This window comes from Gymnoscopelus braueri (genome assembly GCF_963280865.1).
Source record: "Gymnoscopelus braueri genome assembly, chromosome: 8".
In the NCBI taxonomy this organism is placed as follows: domain Eukaryota; kingdom Metazoa; phylum Chordata; class Actinopteri; order Myctophiformes; family Myctophidae; genus Gymnoscopelus; species Gymnoscopelus braueri.
Genome location: NC_137609.1, coordinates 44,522,512 through 44,544,473, shown reverse-complemented (window position 1 = coordinate 44,544,473; position 21,962 = coordinate 44,522,512). Strand labels below are relative to the sequence as shown.

At 41.0% G+C, this 21,962-nt stretch overlaps 2 protein-coding genes and 1 long non-coding RNA gene across 6 annotated transcripts in view; all 3 read right to left on the bottom strand.

The window, feature by feature from the left end:
- Nucleotides 1-19,774, bottom strand: part of LOC308090478 (leukocyte cell-derived chemotaxin-2) — a 30,411-nt gene extending 10,637 nt beyond the window's left edge. Inside the window, exons 1-2 of the mRNA XM_080435677.1 lie at nt 19,703-19,774; nt 406-479 (exon numbers count right to left, since the gene is read on the bottom strand). The gene's annotated coding sequence lies outside the window, so the exon portion shown is untranslated. The remainder of the gene's footprint in view (nt 1-405; nt 480-19,702) is intronic.
- LOC308091028 lies at nt 5,042-8,660 on the bottom strand. Of its 4 annotated transcripts, XR_013933652.1 has the most exons (8): nt 8,540-8,651; nt 7,899-7,929; nt 6,948-7,030; nt 6,676-6,724; nt 6,432-6,478; nt 6,253-6,300; nt 5,826-5,926; nt 5,042-5,757 (listed from the first exon to the last, which is right to left on the bottom strand). It is a non-coding gene; the product is annotated as an uncharacterized lncRNA (long non-coding RNA). The 4 variants fall into 4 exon arrangements; XR_013933651.1 differs by having other exon boundaries at nt 6,432-6,724; XR_013933653.1 differs by having other exon boundaries at nt 6,432-6,724; nt 6,952-7,030.
- LOC308090531 (importin-7-like) lies at nt 15,437-18,547 on the bottom strand (the record flags this gene model as incomplete). The annotated part of the gene is made up of 1 exon (XM_080435744.1): nt 15,437-18,547. The coding sequence occupies one exon, from the start codon at nt 18,545-18,547 to the stop codon at nt 15,437-15,439; it is 3,111 nt and encodes a 1,036-aa protein (XP_080291870.1).
- Nucleotides 19,775-21,962: the final 2,188 nt, after the last annotated feature.

Sequence of the window (21,962 nt, the reverse complement as noted above, 5' to 3'; positions counted from 1 at the left end):
TAATCTAATGTTGCATGAAACATTCAATCATACAGTTTAGTCACTCCAGTAACAGGCCCCGGGCCCCCTGAGGTCTGTGTTTACAGGAGTTTACTATTTCCTAATAAGGCTCATTTTATGGAATACCTCCAGGGCAGCCACATGTATAATGTACTATTCGTACATTATTGTTCCTGTTAGCATCCTGTGTTGAATGGTACAGGATGTGTGATGTGTGTGTGTGTGTGTGTGTGTGTGTGTGTGTGTGTGTGTGTGTGTGTGTGTGTGTGTGTGTGTGTGTGTGTGTGCGCGCGCGTGTGTGTGTGAGTGTGTGTGTGTGTGTGTGTGTGCACGTGCGACAAGCGTGTGTGCGTGCGTGCGTGTGTGAGTGTTTCGACTGTACATTTTAATATTCTGAATACTCACAGCATACTAGCAGAGAGGCAATGAGGAAGAGTCTCAACAGCATCCTGGTTCTCATGGGATTCAAACTCAAACACCTACAAAGAGACCAACATTAGCTTTATCTTCTTACAAGTTCTCTGTAGAGGAGCATGAAGGGAAATGGAACGAATATACACAGTATACATACATATATATTATAAGCTAACTTAATTTGCAGGCAGTAAATTATTCTCCACTTGCACAATGTGGTGGGAGGAGCGTCTGGTCCATCGAGCCCACATGGACTCACTTCCGCCAAGCTGCTAAGCTCACTATAATCAATGTACTCTTTATTTCAAGTCTTTGTTTGTATATGGTTGTTTTTTCCATTAGTGTTGTCAGTGTGTTGATTAGTGTCTTTGACGTTTAATACAAACCTTATATTATATATGTCACAGTACGTTTGGAGAACCAGTACGATTGAAGACAGAGCGCTCGTTTTTAGGCACGGGGCTTCGGGGCGATGCGGGGCTTTTCGAGACAGGGTTTATTAGCGAGGCTCGCGAGGATCTCCTTCTCCTCCTCCGTGTGTGTGTGTGTGTGTGTGTGTGTGTGTGTGTGTGTGTCAGGGAGAAACTAAAACAAAAGCCAGCAGAACACAATAAAAGTATCTTAACAGTCCACCTGATTCGAATGATATCTGCATTGAATGGGGAAATAGGCGAGTTTATTAGACCTTTGAATGGGCGAAATAGGCGACCTACTTACCTACCCACGTTTTATCAGACCATTCATTGGGTGTTATCAAGACATACTAACCTACCAACTGACATGACTTAATAGTTCAGTTTAGGTTTCGCTTTTGGTTTTGGAACCTGACGGAGGCGCGCAGTCACAGGCGAACTGTCACCCCGTGAAGGACCACAGAGGGAGCTAAGGCGACCGAGTTGCCGTCCTGAACGGTGTGACGTTCGCCTGTGCCTACTCAGCGCCGTTTGAGTTATGTACCGATAGGCACAGAATCGTAAATATTGTTGTGCGGACTGCTCCGCCTCCAAGTAGGTCAGTAGCTCCTGAATGAATGGTCTGATAAATCGCGGGTAGGTAGTAGCCTATTTCGCCCATTGAAAGGTCTAATAAACTCGCCTATTTCCCCATTCAATGCATTGATAGCACTCGAAGCCGGTCACACACGCGCGCACGTGTGTGTGTGGTCGCGGCAATATATGCTTGTGCACAAGCCTGGCTTGTGGCTCCCTCTAGTGTTGCTTCTACAGAATTGCTGGGTGGGTGGTAAAAACGAGCGAGCCTTCTTCAATCGTACTGGTTCTCCAATCATACTGTAACATATATATACATATACATTTATTAGTCACAAATAAACCTCACAAATAAAGGTGTGTGTGTATATATATACATACTGGATAATATATATATATATATATATATATATATATATATATATATATATATATATATATATATATATATAACCGGATCCCATCGTTCGTGATACGTCTAGTGACATTTAAATTCAGTTCAGTCAGATAACTCAAGAATAGAATTAACCAATATCTTATTATAGAATGTGAATGCAAGTGACAATATCATATTTTATCTTGGCGTTCAGGCTCTGCTACATTTAATAGACAACCATCATGAACCATTAAGAGCAAGGAGACAGACATACAATAACAACCCCCCATGGGGAACAACATAACTAATTGCAGAGCCCACTGGTGGTGCTGGGGTGGCGGTGGGAGCAAACAGCCGCATCTTCCTATAATTCCACAAACCTCTGAGACCAAACTGTGAAGCCAAACCTCTGAGACCAAACTGTGAAGCCAAACCTGTGAGCCCAAAATGTTTCTGCCCGGTTCTCCTCAGTGCCTGGAGCTATTGACCTCAAATTGCGCACAGCCATTCACCATTACGATGCGCGTCGGACTGCGAAGCCCGTTTTTCGATATCACTACATCTCAGCTGTTTATTCGCATTTTTATGTCAAAAATAGTTCTGCCCGGTTCTCCTCAGTGCCTGGAGCTATTGCTCTCAAATTGCGCACAGCCATTGACCATGACCATGTGCATGGAACTGCGAAGCCCGTTTTTCCGATATCACTAAATCTCAGCTGTTTATTCGCATTTTTATGTCAAAGAATGTCGCCATGCTTATGCTGGCTGGAGAGAGAGAGAGGGGGGAGAGAGGGAGGGAGGGAGGGGGAGAGAGAGAGAGAAAGAGAGGGGGAGGGAGAGAGGGGGAGAGAGAGAGACAAGGAGAGGGAGAGAGAGGGAGGAGGAGGACAACGACGCGCTGTTGCCTTGCTAGCCCACAACTTCTCCGTGCTGTGTGTGTGTGTGTGTGTGTGTGTGTGTGTGTGTGTGTGTGTGTGTGTGTGTGTGAGTGTGTGTGTGTGTGTGTGTGTGTGTGTGTGTGTGTGTGTGTGTGTGTGTGTGTGTGTGTGTGTGTGTGTGAGAGAGAGTGTGCATGAAATGCACTGCAATCCTTTCGTGCAAAGGTGGTAGCACGTCACGTTTAAGTAAATCTCTCCACCAGAGACACAAAAGTTAATCTCATCTAGCCATTGCACCATGTCGAGTCTCCAAAAATCTGTACAAGCTAACGATGCGGCCGTTTCACTATCTCGCCCCTAAACACGGTCGCCCCGGCTCGCACCGAACGGTCTGGGGTGAGCAATCTGCGCCTAATTGTCTCGCCCCTAAACACGGTCGGTCGCCCCGGATCGCAACGAATGGTGGAGAGCGTTTATTTGTTAAGGACGCCCATGCATTCTCCACTGTTGAACGTGCACCCTTTAAGTGCATATCTGGATGCATGCACATAATCATATTGTTGTTGTTAAGTTGAAATAATAGTTGTACAAGTTGTAATAAGTGTTGTATAATTATTTTTGCTGTAGTAATCAATTCATTATAATATAAGTACAATGAATGAATATATATATATATATATATATATATATATATATATATATATATATATATATATATGTGTGTGTGTGTGTGTGTGTGTGTGTGTGTGTGTGTGTGTGTGTGTGTGTGTGTGTGTCTGTGTGTGTGTGGGTGTGTGTGTGTGTATATATATATATGTATGTATGTATGTATGTATGTATGTATGTATGTATGTATGTATGTATATATGTATGTATGTATGTATGTATGTATGTATATATATATATATATATATATATATATATGTATATATGTATGTATGTAGGACGTGCAATAACCCCACGTTTGCAACTACTTTTGCCTGCGCAGTGCGCACTTCACCGGGTATGTATGAGGGGCCGTTTAGGCCAAAAATAATGAAACACTTTCACACACGCTAACGAGACAGTCTTATACTTACTACTGAAATGCTTTTACATTCAATTTTGAGACACTTTCACACACACTGATGAGACACTCTTACATATACTACTGAAATGATATACGTTCAGTATTGAAACACTTGCACACTCACTACTGAAACACCCCACTGAGCATTTTTCGGTCTATTAGCCGTTTAAATGACGTCTAAACGTCACCTAGCCGTCTAGGCTAAATCCGGTTTATGAGTGGTCTAGAATTGAAAGTTTTTTCAACGTCTAAACCTAGCCTAGACGTTGTTTCAACGTCTTGGACGGCTAGATATAAATATATAACCGTTCAAATGACGTTGAAAGAACGTCTAGGCTTAGCCTAGACGTTGAAAAAACTTTCATTTTTAGACCACTCATAAACCGGATTTAGCCTAGACGTTATTTAGACGTCTAATAGCCCGAAAAATGCTCAGTGGGTTAAACCCTATTATAGACTATATACGTTGTTTAGACGTCATGTAAACGTCTATTTAATAAGGATATTAATATACTTATAATTAAATCATGTTTAAATAACATCTAAACAACTTGTAGGCATTATATACCTTTAAGATATATCAAATTATTCACACGAAACCTATATTAATGCATTTAAATGCCTCAATTTTAATGCAGATCCAGGTTCTCTACAAAAAAAATACCTGATGGACCAAATTTAACCCGTTTTGCTTACCTTTGTAGAAGTGTAGTCCCATGTTCTGATAATTTGTTTACATTATGTTGTTATCTTTCAGGATCTTTTAAATATGTTGCAGTGTGACACTAATGTCATGCTACTCTTTATTGTACCACTGGATAAAAACTTTTTTCTTAATGTTAACATTGATCTACTCTGAACATAACTATCCTTCAACTGTAATTTCAATCACAATACATATTTCAACAAAAAAAATACCAAAGCTTGTACAATCGGTCTTTAATTTCTGCACCTCTTAATGTTTAAGCCATTAACACCTGTCATGTTAGATTTTAAACACTTTAACACATCTTATACTTGAGCTATTCAAAAATAGCAGATCTACAAGCTCATAGCACGGCACTCGGCGCTAGTCGATCTGCTATATTTTTGTTTTAACAATATTGAACATTTTTGCAAATCTTTGAATGTATGTTTTACCTCAAATCTTTGCTTTGCCTAGACTTGATATACACACACACACACACATATATATACACACACACATACACAAAGATTTGCAAAAAAAAAATTTTACTCTCCAAAAAATAGAAGATCTACAAGCTCTTAGCGCGGCACCGAGTTCCGCGCTATGAGCTTGTATATCCAGGGTCCCCACACATTTTTAGCAATGAATTTCCAAAACTTTTCCAAAACTTTTCCAGAATATTTAGCCCAATTTCCAGGCCTATATAACAATCATTCAGCGCAATAATGTGTCTCTTACTCCTATGTACAATGCCCAAAGATAGGCAGTGTAGCAAAAATAAAGCATAGAATGGTACAATTCCATTCAAATTTCGTGCAAAATTAGGGCAACACAATTGAGACATACATTAGGCTGCCATCACACAGCCCGTTTGGCGAAAAACTACTTATGTTACATATTTCGTGTAATGTTATACATGTTTATGAAAATGTTTTGTGTTAACAAAATCAATAGCCAAAAACAATGCATAGCCAAATATTTTTTCCAGGACCCTTGATAAATTCCAGGACCTTAGATCAATTCCAAACCTTTTCCAGTACTGGATTTTTTAAATTTCTATTCCAAAATATTTCCAGGAATTTCCTGTATATCTGCTATTTTCTGAATAGCCAAAGAAATCTTAAGTGACACAGATGCGTTCCCTATCTTAATGGGATAAACAACCATAAAAGACAAGTTTTAACAAAATGTTTTGACCAAATAATAACATTGATTTGCTTCAAGGCGTTGCCCTCTTCTTGTATCCCCCTCCACCACTTCTACCAGGCGCCTGCTTGAAGTGGTCAGAGATGGCAGCGCTCACCAGGTTCTCCATTGTCTCTCTGAATGTCTTCTGAACGGCTTCTGCAGTCAACGTGTACAACTTGAATAAGCAATCAACAAATAACTAGCACTGACAAAGTTATTTTTACCATTGATGACAGAAAGATAGAAGGTAGTGCTTTTGAAAGCTCTCTCCTGCTGTCCGGCACCATGCTAGTAGAAATTAGTCATCAGGCCATTGGTGAAAAGTCTGAAACAAAAAGAAAATGAGAAGCTAAATCGTCAATGGCATACTATGCCAACAATAATGTTGATATGAAACAGAAATAATAAATAATACACTAACACAGTGGGAAATGATAAATAATACTTCCATTCTTACTTTTCTCCGACATGGGAAACTGAAATAAAGAAACCTTGTGACAGTCTGCCTGTGATTTAGGATGTGAGGCTATACTTTGGCAGGTGCAGATCTTAATAAACAACATTACTTGTTTTACAAGTTCAACATCATCATCCCTACCCAATTACATCTTTGCCACAGTAAGATGACTTCCAAACTTTATAAAAAGGTACCTTTTGGAATCCTGTGAATGTTTCTCCTCTGAGTTCTGATAAGATTTCCTGTTGGTGAAAGACAAGGCAATTACATGTCATACTTGCTACTTACTGTTGGGGGGAGAAAAGAAAATTAAACATCTTACTTGCACCATTGCAACCTATTTTGCTCACTGCTACAGTCAATTTAAATTTACCTTGTGGTGTTATTTCTTCATTGGGGCTGGAGTAAGGCTTCTATTCACTGTTGGGGGTAAAGGAAATAAATTAGACATAGTCACCGTTATGATCACTCCTAGACTCAAAATCTACCTTGTGTAGGTAGTCCTTGCTCCATTTCATCTTGGAGTAAGGCTAAGATTCTCTGTTTGGTGGGGGTACTTACTCATCTCACTTACAAACTCACCATTTATATCACTGGAAAACTCAAATAAATTGTACCTTGTGGTTGTGGAGTCCTGGCACTGCTTTGGCATACGCCTATGATACACTGTTGGGGAGAAAACAAAGTAAATTACATGTCATAATTACACCATCACTATTGTGCTCACAGCTATAGCAAATCAAATTCTACATTGTGTAGTCCTGACTCTTGCTTGGACTGGACTGAAGCCACAATTCACTGTTAGGGGTGGAAGACAGTGAAATTACATATCCAACATAATGTTTTCAATGTCATCTCCAAATATCTCCACTTAGCCATCTACACATACCTACATATATGTACATATCTACACATAGATCTGTGTCCTCAGTCCATTCAGGGCAGCTTGAGCAAGCAGTGTATTGCTGTGATCTGTTTGAAAACAATGACATTATTAATTTCACAGCTTGTCTCAGCCCCATATAGCAGTACTGACTCCACTGTAAATGGATCCACAACCTGTTCCTCCGTAGCCTGGCCAAAACAAAATCTAGGTGGCTTCTGCAATGAACATATAAACGAATTAATTAATTCTAAGATTGGGAGTATCAATAGCAGAGGTTATGTAATCTAGAGTGTACACTGTACAGCTTGAAAATTAAATAATACATTTTTAGCCCTGACAATTACTGCAACATCACCCGTTTTAAATACAGTTGTTGATGTAATGGTGATGTCTTTTTGAACTTCCTTTCCCTTGTTGACATCCTCCATTCAAATTAAAGTGTGTCATAGGTGAGTAAAGAGTCCAACAACACTGGAATGACTCTTAACTAGTGTTGCGATTATTAGAAACATGCATTTCTACAGGATATAAGACATTTTAGTTTGTAAGTCATGTCATTCAATTGAATGTACAAGTGGCCAATACAAAGCATAAGAGCTCCATTCTGATTGTTACTGTGAGCACATTAACTTTGTAGGAATTTGCTACATCTCAACATATGTGATACGAGAGGCTCCTGGTAACTATAATAGCAGTTAAATTCAAATGTACAATTTTGCTGAACTACCAAGGAGACATAACATGTTTGTTGTAAACACCTTTGTGGTGTTTACAGCCTATTGCTAGTAAGACCTGGTGTTGAGGTGTGGATAGGGGCTGTCAACGTGGTATTCTGTGGGCAGTGTGTATAGTTTAAAAACAATCTGTAGAGTTTAGTTGTATAACTATCTAAACATTGGCACAACATCCACCACAGGACATGACAGCGTGGTTACATAATATAGCCAAACTCACATGTTTCCATTACCCTTTGCCATTTGTGTTCCTGAAACAAGATTGACAAGAGAAGACATTTTTATGGCCTAATATATCACATGTAGTCCTCACAAGAGGTGATAGCATTAACATTGGATATCACCAGTAGTGACAAGTAGTCTACACATTCTCTGAAATTAATTTGTTGTTTTGGTGTCACTTTAAACAGAAGAGATCTATAAATACACGGACAGTCACTTTGTTCCAATTAAAAATAGTTAAAAAGAGTAAATAAACTAAACATTTCACAACATCTTCAACATGTTGGTACATGTTAGCCTGCACATTGTTAAAGAACAATAATTTATTACACTGTACCATATTCAACAAGGTTCACTCCAATTGGAACAAAATAAAAGATTATACACAATTTATGTTCCGTGGTTTTACTCCTTGCAGTAAAGTAGTGGATCTACAAGCTCACACCGTGATGCAGATGCAAAGCGTTGAGCTTGTAAATCGACGTTCTTCACGGACTGCTAAAGTTAGCTGCTGGCTTTAGTTAGCTGCATCTAGCAGCTTAGCTAGCTAGCTGCAGCAGCTAGCAGCTTCCTTTAGAAGTTATAAGCTTGCAAGCGGCTTAAGAAAAGTTTTAAAATCAATAAGCAAAGAACACTCACCTCTATAGTCGTATTGCCATTTAAATAATTAAACTTCATGGTGATGAACATCGTGATAACTCGCATGAAATGTATCTATTTGTGAGTGTTTACTGTTTGTCGTCCGCAACCGGAACCACTAATGTTGCCATGTCTCGTGAGAAAATCAGAAAACCAACCTCCGAAACCAATCTGCGGTTTACTGTTGCTGTGAAGCCCAGTGTTGCCAAGTCTCGTGAGAGAAATAAGCAAACCGAACTACAAAGACAATCTGCGGTTTACTGTGGAAAGTCTGGTGACGAGAGGTTAGCGGTTTACTGCTTGGCTTTCACTCGTTCCTCAGTATTTTATATTAGCCTATCACCAATACTGCAAACTGCCATTATTTTTTTATATTTATGCATTTAAAAAAAAATATTTGCATATATCACCATTAATGCAAACTGCATTATTTCGCTATAATAGTGAGATTTAATAATTTCTATTGTTAGCATCCTAAAATAAACGATTTCAAACAACATGAAATTAAGTAAATGTCATGGTTTAAAACTGGTCTAAATGTAGACGTTGATATATGGTTTTGATTTAAACGTCTAAATCTAGGCTAAATTCAAACTATACTGTATATTGATAAATGCTATTCAAATTATTTTAGTCCAATATTTGGAGATCAAGTGCAGCTTACAGTTGTTTTTTTAATCAAAGTTTTCAAACAACATGACTAAAAAAATAAGTAAATGTCATGGTTTAAAACTGGTCTAAATGTAGACGTTGATATATGGTTTTGATTTAAACGTCTAAATCTAGGCTACATTTAAACTATACTGTATATTGATAAATGGCTATTCAAATTATTTTAGTCCAATATCTGGAGATCAGTTGTGCAGCTTACAGTTGTTTTTTTTAATCAAAGTTTATGGAATAATGGATTAAATTCAATCGTCTAGATTCGGTCTATAATACGACCGAATCTAGACCGGTGAAATGAGGTCTAAACAAAAACCAGACGTCTAAAAAACGACTATGGCTCACTGGGACTCTCACATACATACATACTTTGTAAATAGATGCACGTTCATATATGAAACTTTATACATACTCATCTGAACACTTACGCATACATATGAGAAACACATACACATACATATATACTTCTGTGCCATATACACATGCATATGAAATGCTTGCACGCATACAAGTTAAACATTTATACATTTATATCTGAAACACTCACACATACACATATGAAAAGGCTGCATGTATATCGCTGAACACTTGTACATTTACAACTGAATTTCTTGTATATTATTACAAACTAAAATGAAAACTTTAGATGCATGTGCAAGCCTTTCACATGTATTCATACGAGTCATTTCAGTAGTATGTATAAATAAATGCAATAATATATATACACATAATTTCAGTGATATGTATAAGTGAGTTCAGTATAATGTATAAAAGAGTTTCACATGTATTCATACAAGTAATCTAAGTAGTATGTATAAATGATTTCAATAGTGTATATATACACCATTTTTAAAGCATGTACAGATCATTTCACATGTATTCATACAAGTAATATCAGTGATGTATATAAGTAATTTTGATAGTATATATAAATCATTACAATAGCATATAGATCATTTAACTATAATGTATATAATTTCACATGTATGCATACAAGAAATCTCAGTAGCATACGGAAGTGGTTTCAGTAACACCGGAAAGCACAGGCAGGTGCGCGGGCACACCAGGAAGAAACTTCCAGAGAGAAGGAGAAGATAAGAAGGAGAAGACAAAGGCAGCATGGAGGGGAACGGAGACCCACTTTAATTAATTTGATATCGAATACTAATATATCACCTACGCAGCAGTGTAAGGTCCTTACACACTGGGGCGTAATAAAATAAAAAAGTAAATAAAAAAGTTTTTTTTCGCCTGTTTTTTAAAACCTTATAAAGTCAATGCAAGCTTCCACATCAAAGACGAAATTTCGCGGAGCGAAAATGCGTCTTTTATTTATTCGGACAGCAGTCATATTTTGTGGAAATGCTGGTGACTGCTACTCTGACCAATCAAAATGCATTTATGTAGGCCTATTCATTTTATTAAACAATCTAGTATAGGCCATCCCATTGGATGAGCGCACTGGTGCTCAAAATGGGGTCCGGGGAGTGGGGACCCCCAGGGGTGATGCGCGGGTCAGTTTTTTTTCATAACCCGCCCCGCCACGGAGCACAAGTTCAACAAAACAATATTTAAATCAACGGCCCGAGAGAGAGAGAGAGAGAGAGAGAGAGAGAGAGAGAGAGAGAGAGAGAGAGAGAGAGAGAGAGAGAGAGAGACCCCCTCGCATCACTGACAGGGTCCTTGGGACTCGGGAGTGTTCTGGGGGTCCCCAGCAGTATAAACACTTTAACCATTACATATATAGCCTATATCAGCTATTTGAAAATATCCAATCTACAAGCTCACAATGCAATGCATTGTGAGCTTGTAGATCTGCTATTTTCAAAAATATTTGACAAATTGTGAAAAACACCATAAATATTATATGGTGGTCCCTGGCACTAACCTCGTGGTTGGACTGGACATGGATACAGTCAGTGGAGAAAAAAAAGTACTCACATTTTTACTTTAAGTATCAATACTGCAATGTAGAAATACTCTGTTACAAAGTAACAGTTAAGTATAAAGTCCGGAATAAAAAATGTACTTGAGTAAAAGTAGCCTACAAAAAATAAAATAGGCCTACCAAAAGTAGAAAGTAGGCTACTCATTATGCAGAATGTCCCATTTCACAAGTTTTCTGTATGACATATAAATCTTTTGAAAATAGCAGATCTACAGATCTGTGAGCTTGTAGATCTGCTATTTTCAAATTGTCGAAATGTATGATGATACAGACTTGGGCTGGATATAGACCAATCGACAGTGTAAAGTAAACTAAGTACATTTACTCAAGAACCGCCTGCCGCTCCAAGCCGCTCCGGCCGGGGCCGCGAACCATACGTTGCACAGACTGACACAAAGAGAACCATAAGTGCGTAGCTCTCCGATCAAAACTTCATAAAAATTTCTCCGTAGGCTAATCCACACGAGTTTACTAGACTTTTGACCAATCAAAATGTATCTATGTATTAATTGTATTAAACACGCGTCGCTAGGCCATCCCATCCAACTCCTGTTGAAGATGCGCGCATCGGTGCTCACAGTGGGGTCCGGGGACCCCCCTGGGGGGTGATGCGTGGTCAGGTTTTTTTTTTCTTCATTTAGAGACAGACAGACAGAGACAGACAGACAGACAGACAGACAGACAGACAGACAGACAGAGACCCGCCCGTCCCGCGCTGCCGCGCATCACTACCAGGGGGGTCCTTGGAAGTGTTCTGGGGGTCCCCAGCAGTTTAACCACTTCAACCCATATAGCCTATACATCAGCTATTTGGGGTCAGTGCGGACCCGTTCGGTGCCCCCCGGGACGGTTTTGTCAACGGGGGTTTTGTGTTGCCCTCAGAATCTTTTTGGTGCCACTATAGCATTAATCTTTTATTTTTATTTATTGTATATCTGCTATTTTTGAATAGCCAACATATACAATATGGATAAAGGGTTGAAAATGTATTAAAACCTTTTGCTGGGGACCCCCTCAAGGACCACTGGTTGAGAACCACTGATTTAAAGGAAATGGCTAATGACAATGCAGGGGCAGTTCTATAACTTATCCATTAATTTAGATGAAATAGAGTAGAGCAGGGGGCTTCAACAGGGGGTCCTCAGAGTTACTACAGGGGGTCCGCCAAATCATTGTGTGATATGATTTTTTTTTTTTTACATTAACCACTTGAACCCTAGCAGCCGAAAATAGCATATCTACAAGCGTCACGTTTCAACTGCGCGGACGGTGTTACACGCAAACGTGTTACCTAAAGAATTCGGTCTGAGCATGCGCAAAATGGCGGCTCCCGTGGATTATTATTGATATTTGTATCGTCTTTCTAAGACCATTTCTAAGTGGATTTTATTGTTTATAAAGTAGGATAAAGTAGGACGTGGTCATGCAAAATGGTGGTGTCCCGTGGATTTGTAAAATATTCGCGGTAAAAAAATATTTTACCGCGAATTATTTATATATTTTTCTCTGTTGTCTGGAAGTTTCTTCCTGGTGTGCGCGCGCACCTCCCTGTGCCTTCCGGTGTTACTGAAATCACTTCCGTATGCTACTGAGATTTCTTGTATGCATACATGTGAAATTATATACATTATAGTTAAATGATCTATATGCTATTGTAATGATTTATATATACTATCAAAATTACTTATATACATCACTGATATTACTTGTATGAATACATGTGAAATGATCTGTACATGCTTTAAAAATGGTGTATATATACACTATTGAAATCATTTATACATACTACTTAGATCACTTGTATGAATACATGTGAAACTCTTTTATCATTATACTGAACTCACTTATACATATCACTGAAATTATGTGTATATATATTATTGAATTTATTTATACATACTACTGAAATGACTCGTATGAATACATGTGAAAGGCTTGCACATGCATCTAAAGTTTTCATTTTAGTTTGTAATAATATACAAGAAATTCAGTTGTAAATGTACAAGTGTTCAGCGATATACATGCAGCCTTTTCATATGTGTATGTGTGAGTGTTTCAGATATAAATGTATAAATGTTTAACTTGTATGCGTGCAAGCATTTCGTATGCATGTGTATATGGCACAGAAGTATATATGTATGTGTATGTGTTTCTCATATGTATGCGTAAGTGTTCAGATGAGTATGTATAAAGTTTCATATATGAACGTGCATCTATTTACAAAGTATGTATGTATATGAGAGTGTTTCAGTAGTGAGTGTGCAAGTGTTTCAATACTGAACGTATAGCATTTCAGTAGTATATGTAAGAGTGTCTCATCAGTGTGTGTGAAAGTGTCTCAAAATTGAATGTAAAAGCATTTCAGTAGTAAGTATAAGACTGTCTCGTTAGCGTGTGTGAAAGTGTTTCATTATTTTTGGCCTAAACGGCCCCTCATAGGTATGGTCTAGTAACAATAAACCAGGGAAACATTCGTAGAAGGAACGCAGATTTAGGTGAGCTTAAATAACCATCCCAATTGGTCAGCTGATTGCCACGTCAGTGCATGGGTCTTGCATGACACTGTATACACACCCACATAGTAATGTGCATGTGTGTAACGTCTCGAGTGTATACTGCCTGAACTAGTCTTGCAAGCTATATGCATCATTGAATGGGCTAAAACGGTGTGGAAACAATTCAGGGAAGACAGGGAAAACAATGCAAAGACTTTAGGGTTGTTCATAGCGTAGGCATGTTGCTGCTGGTTTTCTCCGGCATCCAAGCCCATTAATTTTATATTTCACCAGATGTCGCAATGTTGTATATAGATGGTTCATCCATACCCCACCCCATCCTAAAGCCTGAGACCTTCACAATACTGTAAGTCCAACTGTACATGTTTCAATGAAGCATCTATTTGTACCTTCAGTGCTCACAAACAAATCATCTTTTTCCAATCTAGAATGTTTCAGAGGTTTGCAAAATCATCTTGCAACAGCAAAACCAACTACATTGCGATGACTAGATATCATTACAGGAGAAATCAGTTGCAAATAACATTACAGCCAGTTTTGCTTTTAAAAAGTCTTTGATTAAAACAAAAAACATAACAAAAAAATCGGACACAGCTACGAACAATATGAAACTGCTAGTTATTAATTTACAGAGATCACAGTGCTAAGTGGTTTTAAAATATTTTGTACCAGGGACCCCCGATAAGAAAAGATCTACAAACTCACAACGCATCACAATGGGACACGAGTTCTAAACTGTTCCTCATTTTGGTGGGAACCCCCTGGAACCCCCTTATGAGGGGCCCCACTTTGATAAACACTGAATATCCAATATGTTACATTATGAACACAGTTGTTGACATCTTACAAATGCCTCTAGTTGTTTTACAAGGCTACTTGAAAATGAAATACCGTAGCATTGTATGTACATAACATAAATGTGTCGATGCAAAAAAAAAAACACCTCTAACACTACAGCCGGAGGTATAATCTTACCACGGTCATTTGGCCTAGACGGTGATAAGGATTAAATATTTAGTCCCCCTTATCAATTTCACATTTTTAAGCCCCTAATTTTGTTTTGAGTGGGTTGAAAAAATGAATCATGTGGATCTTGGGATCCACATGGGGATGGCGTGGCTCCAATGTGGATCTCAGACTTCATGTGGCCAGCATGTGTCAGTCGTCTATGATGTGTATGACTCCAAATGCGGGCACGGTTTCAGCCATGACTTCCATTATAAAATGAAAGTTATTATTTCAAAAAGTATAAAACATATTTGAAAAAAAATTTTGTGGAGGTACTAAGTTGCACAAATATGGCACTGATTGGTCCAACAATTACATAGATTAGCTCCGGATAAACACACACAGACACACAGACCCAACCAGGCTTTGCACTGGCTTTAGGGGCACCAAGCTCAGGGGACACCAAACGCCTGGCCAAAAGGAATAAAAGACTGGACTATTGCAAGTAACAGCGCCGAAATACTGTTAAATCAGTGCCAGGCAGAACCCCGCACCTGGTCATAGCCCCAGGCGCCAAAAAGGGTTCATCCGGCCCTGAATCCAACCGTTAAAGAGTTGCCGTCATGGTATCCCCTATACACACTGGACTTCAGAGCTTATTCCTCTCTAGCGTTGTGCATTTAGTGAGTACGGGTGAGAAGAACCAGTTCTGGAGCCACTACTGAAGGGAACACACAAAAGCTTTTTCAATTGACTTCACTTGACTTCACTTGACTTCACTTGACTTCACTCAGTCACAGGCTAATACAAAGGGATCACTCAATTCATTCCTGGAGGGTTGCCTCCAAAATTGAAATTAGTTGGCACAGCTGGCACTTCGAACTTGTAGCCACCAAGCTTCTCAATCATCTTGGATTCATGTGCTGCCTTTCTCTGATCTGCGAGTATGCCAACGTCGTGAAGATGTTTGACCTGTTCCTCATCAAGGGCTTGTGTGAGTGCCTGGTACCATGCTGGGTCACGGGTCTGTATATTCTGTAGTACGGCTTTGAAGATCTGATACTCATCCACAGACAAGTTGTCTTCATCATCCACAGGAGTAGTGTAATCATCTAATGCTTCCTCCTCTTCGTCATCATCCTCATCCCAGTAGTCATCATCATCTCCATCCTCTCCTGCCTGCTTCTGAACACGGACATTGTCATCAATGTCATCCTCGTCGCTGGCCGGCTCAGCATCCTCATCATCCTCATCTTCCTCATCGTCTTCATTCTCATTTTTGGCTTTAAGGGCATATGCCTTTTTCAGACCACTAAAGAGCAGAATAGCAGCAGGCAGCAACTGGCCGGCCACCTGGTTCACAGCCTGGGGTCTTTGTTCCAGGTCAATGAGGGCACAGAGGCCAAGAACGCTCATCTTCATGTCATGGAGGCTAAGGAAGCAATCGATATCTTTGAGCCACTGAGTAATAAATTGGTTAGTGATGGGCTCTGTGTTGTTGGGAAAGCGCAGATTCTCCAGGATGTTGAAGAGCAGAGGTGGGCTATAATAAAGCGCAGCGATTGCGACTTGCAAGCACATGGTCCGCAACTCACTGGTTTCCACCAGCCTCGTCAACCGCTCCAACGCAACATTCACAAACAAGTGCACAGCCTGATCGATGCCACGGCCTTTGCACTGCAGAATGATCACCTCCAACAATTTTGCTGCATGACACTCTGGATCCTCACCAAGATCCCCTGTCAGGACCTTCTTGCACATGCTGAAGATAATCTCAAGGTACTTGGTGTCGGACAGGAGAGTGTCTGTATCCACTGTGACATAGTTGTGAAGGAGAGGCAACATATCTATAATGTAGTCAAAATCATCTTCCTGGAAGACATTAAATATCACAGGAAGGAGCTGCCACATCTGTGGGGACACCTGCTTGCAGGTCAGGCTGTCGGACAGAGACAGGATCTCCCCATAGAACTGCTCTAGGTGGTCCTTCAGCACCGAGTCAATCACCTGTAGACAGATGCCTTCCAACTGCTGGGTGATGTCTTTGTGCTCTTCCACCACGCCCAGCAATGTGTCAATGGTGCTGAGGATTCCCAGAGCTGTTACCGCTTTGTCTGCATCTCCCCCCTCCTCCTCATCAAGGCCCCCCTCAATCATCTGCTTGAATGTCATAGCCAAGTGCTGCGTCATCTCCACTGTGATGGGGATGATCTCCTCGCTGTATTCATTGACCAAGTTCTGTATGACGCCGGTGAGTTCATCGTTCACAGTTTCTCTGACAATGTCCAGGAGTGTCTGCATCACTGGCTGGATGAAGGGGCTGACGTACTCCTTAGCTTTCTCATTGTTGCTGACAAGGAGCTGTAGGGCGAAGGCAGCCGCTGCTTTGACGGGCATTTCGTTGTCATTGATGAGACGAAGACGTGTCAATTCGAGGGCTGTCTGCAGATTCCGGTCACTCGTGTACTTCACCTCACTTAAGCAATACAAAACCCAGCAGGCTCTGGCTCTCATGTAGCCCAGTTCACTGAGAAACATGGGGAAGACGTGATTCTTCAGCAGGGTCTCCATCTGTTCCTTATACATCTTTTTTTTGAGCAGAATGTCACCTAGTGAACCTATCATATTTAGGGCACCATCCTTTTTCCTGGGGTCAGAGTTAGGATCATTAAGGATCTGGTAGCAGAAGCCCACAGTCTTTGAAAGGACCTCTTTCCTCTTGTTGCAGGAGGTATTGAGGAGGGTCTGTGCTGCTGTGGAGGGGGTGATGACGTCATCAAACTCAGAAAACTTAATGCGGATGTACTCGTTTTGGTCTTCCTGCCACAGTTCCTCGTCAATGTCTGAGTGACACATCAATGGGAAAACCACATCCTGAATGATTTCCTGGATATGTGGCTTCAGGTTTTTCCAGGTAATAGCATGTGTAATGCCGTGGTTGATATAGTTGAGTGTCTGTTGGAGCACTATGGGGGCCACATATTGCTTATGCTTGTACTGATATAAAACTTTCAGTAGCACCTGTTGTGCAGTCACTGCATATGATTTGAGGAAAAGTTCTGCAAACTTGACATATTCCTTGGGTGCATTATTTGGGTTTCCATATCTTTCAAACAGCCGGGACAAGATGCGAAGGGCCCACTTCTTACACTTCCACCAGGGGAGATCAGCCCTCTCATCCTCATCCACCTGCATAGTCTCTGGAGGCACATCTCTGTCCACTACAGTCTTCAGGATCTGCATCCATTCTGGCAGGTTCTGTCTGTTGATGAGCTCCAAAGGGAGGTTGTTCTGGAACAGGGCATGGAGTATCTTGAAGATCTGTTTCTGCACCAGAACAGAGTCACTGGAAGGGTCAGGCAGTAACTGGATGAAGCGTTCCTTCAACATAGGCATAAAGATGTTCATGGCAGCCACCAAGGGTTGGCGCTCATCTGGTTTCTTATATTCATAGTTCTTGACCAGCTGGTAGAGGCAGAGCAAGATGCCCAGCCATCCCGCACTGTTGTCTGACTTTAGATAGAAGCCTATCTTTTCCACAAAGTTCGTCCACTTGCCTGGGTAGTCATGCTTGATCATTTGGTGGATGCACGTCGTCAGCTGGACCCCGATGCACTCGGGTGAGACTATGATGGCCTCCACAATATGGTCTCGAATGAACTGCTTGTCCTCCTCAGGGATGCTGCTGGTGACCAGCGTCTCTGTGCCTGAAACTTCTTCGTCACTCCAGTACTTAGTTATCATGTTCTTGAGGTAAATCACACCTGCTTGTTTGACAGGCAAATCCAGCTGGTCGGAGGTGGTGACTTGCAGTAGCGTGGACACAAAGTTTACCTGGGTATGACCCTCATTCAGCTGTCTCTCTGCAGCCTCACGCCGGTTAGGATCCATAGTGCCCCATAGGGCCTGGACTAGAGACTCAGGATTCATTGGGAAAACTCTGTGGCTCAGATCTAAAATTTCAGTAGTGTTATTAATCTCCTTTCACTACGCAAGGCGCTCCGTGTAACTGGTGTGAAATATATAAATGCATATCTTTTATATATCACAGCCCATGCCCTGCGTCTGCACAAATTGGCATTGCTAGGCAACGGTTTATGTTGTGATTGATGTCAGACCAGAGCTCAATTTGCAAGAGCGGTAGAGGGAGGGAGTCAGAAACAGAGGATGAGGGAGAGCTTATTTCACCCGTGTGATAACCCGGAGAGGGACAGAGCGGGAGACAGCCTATTTTACCACCACACCCGGTCAATGCTGGGTACTGAGCCTCAACAAGCTGATCGACAAAGGTGCGAAAAGAGAGAGAGAGAGAGAGAGAGAGAGAGAGAGAGAGAGAGAGAGAGAGAGAGAGAGAGAGAGAGAGAGAGAGAGAGAGAGAGAGAGAGAGAGTAGGGGGTGATATAGGGATAGAGAGAACGCCTTTACACCCACGCAATAACCCAGTACAGAAAGCGAGGGCGGGAGAGGTGGAGAGGAGAGCCTGATCAGTGAGAGAGAGAGAGAAACCCAGCCAATGCTAATGAATATACCAAACCTGAACACAGTAATCGATTGTCAGCGCAATAACCCCAGAAATACTGATTGATTGATTGATTGATTGATTGATTGATTGATTGATTGATTGATTGATTGATTGATTGAAGTATTTATAGTTAGAATATTGCAATGCCCATGAGAACACATGCCCAGTCAGTTATGTTGTACCTGTTGTACACGTTGTCAGCGTGTCTATCTACATAGAGTAGATTCTACACTATGATATGGATGGCTTGATTTTGATTCTGGGCAAACTGGTCTACAGATGTATACAGTATATGCATTATATACATATATTATATTACATAGTAAAATGTACATGTTCTTGTAGAACAGTTTGCCCAGAATCCAAATAAATCCAAACTGAAATCAAATCATTTAAGAATCCAGTTTTAAAACCAGTGTACAGTAACATTATCTCTACTGTCTGTCTCAATCTCTAATACAGAGCCACCAGAGGTCGAAACATGAAATCTACCACTTTTAGGTTCTCATCCATAGTTGTTTTTATATACTACCAGATAGTGGCAGGAATGTATCTACACTTACCAGTCTTAAGGAGCAGTGGAAGCGTGGGCGCTGGCATAGTAGAGACACAAAGAAGAGTGTGTTTGAAAGCAGGTCAGCCTGCAATGTGAGGGAGGGAGTGTACAGCATAGGCCATGGCTACCAGACATCCCACCAGTCAATATTGATATTGGACTCTCAAAAATACATCCCTGTATGCTCGTCTGAAAGGAGACACTTCTTTTTTTCCCCTTCATGTTACACTGAACGTTCCACAGAGCTTCCATCGAATGTGTCCATTAACTCTTATTTCATATAATGAGCCACTGACAACCTCTCTCTACCTCATTATCATGACTCTTTAACCATGCCTTTAACGCTGCATCCCCATTTTGGGGATTAAAGGCTACATTTTTCAAAAATGATTTGATGTTGATAAGGGGTATGGTTCATGGGATGAGTATAGTTCCTTCACTCTTAAAATATGTACAAAGTGTTGCACATTTGCCTTTTTTGCGCTTCCTAATTCTTTTTATGAACGGAATCAAATGTTTTATGGTCATGTTTCATCATGTCGCTGGTTGGCTTGATTTCAGGCTTAAAACATCTAAACATCCTTCTACCAGAACCCGCAGCGACACCCACGGAGTGCCAGTCAGCGTTGAGTGCCAAGTCGACTTTGCACAAATATTACTCAGTGGTCTGGCTATCGGGATAGCTGCTTCCCGCGCCGTTAATGCACTTACATGTTGTACAGTTTGTATGACACTACATTGTTAGTCAACAGTTTGGGCCAGTAGCGCCGGAAGTGCTCCTACGGGGATATGCATCATCGAGTTAAACAGCGCATGTGTGGAGAAACGCGCACGCTGTTCAAAGAAAAACAAACAACACAACACGGCCGGACAGGACATCACTTTAAAATCTACTTTTAAAAAATCTACATGTTGCTCTATTGTGCAAACATACTGGTGGACATGGACACTTGCCGATGTGTCTGGCATATATGGCTGTGACCCATACTTGGGTCACAGCCATACAAAGTTTTTATGGGTCGCGAAGTAAATATCCTAAATAGAAATGTAGGATATAGATAACATTTCAAAACATTTCAAAAGATTTTCAGAAATAAAAAACAATAGAGAAAATAGCAGATCTAAAAGCACACAAACTCACGTTGGGAGCTTGTAAAAAACACAGTTTATAAACTTTTGCATTTTTGGAGACAGCCTTATGGGGGCTGGGGCGGCTCCTGTCAGCAGGGAGTGTTGGGCGAGAGGAGTGAGTCAGTAGGATACAACACCATGCAGTGACAACACACAAATGTTCGTGGGGAGGAATCAATTGGCATAACGACTAAATTGGGGAGAAAAGGGTGTAAAAAACACACACACACACACACACACACACACACACACACACACACACACACACACACACGCACACACAAGAAAATACCACACCCTGTCGTGGATTTGAATCATTGTTCGCTACGGTGGTGTTGTGTTGCAGGCTTTGGGAGACCAACCACATCTGCCACTGACTGGTAATGTGCTGTGATAAGTTATACAGTAGTCTCTGTGGTGCGGTACAGATGTGGTGATAGAATTTGAATGGCTTCATTATCATTCTGGGCTGGTTACTCTCTTTGTCTCTCTCTGTCTCTCTGTCTCTGCCTCTTTGTGTGTCTCTCTCTCTCTCTCTCTCTCTCTCTGCATTATGATGTAACTGACTGGAGGAGCTACAGCAGCAGGCCGAGGGAGAGTTTGAGAGCCTTCAGCCTTTTCAGCCAGCCAGCTTTGATAATCAAATATCTGGTACAGTGATGGACCGTATGGCTTGAAATGTGAACGAGGAGAGCCGGGGAATGAGGAAGAGATATAAAAGAGAGAGAGAGAGAGAGAGAGAGAGAGAGAGAGAGAAATGACAGTGAAACATAGAGAAATGGAGTAAGGCTCCAGGAGGCAGTAAGCACAGTGTGACGACAGAGTGAGCGAGAGAGAAGGAGTGATGAAGCGAGGGGTGGACGGGTGGCTAAGGTGGGGCATGTCTGGACGGAGGGAGTGGGTTAATGAATTAGTGAGCGAGGAGGGGCAGAGAGAGAGAGAGAGAGCGAGAGAGAGAGAGAGAGAGAGAGAGAGAGAGAGAGAGAGAGAGAGAGAGAAACAGAGACAGAGACAGAGTAGTAAAAGAGACAGACTGTGTGCGTGCGTGGGGGTGGGAGAGAGACAGACAGAAAGAAAGAGAAGCAATTTAAACTTTTTGGCCAGCCCGAACAGTCGTCCTGCATTACAAGCAGTCC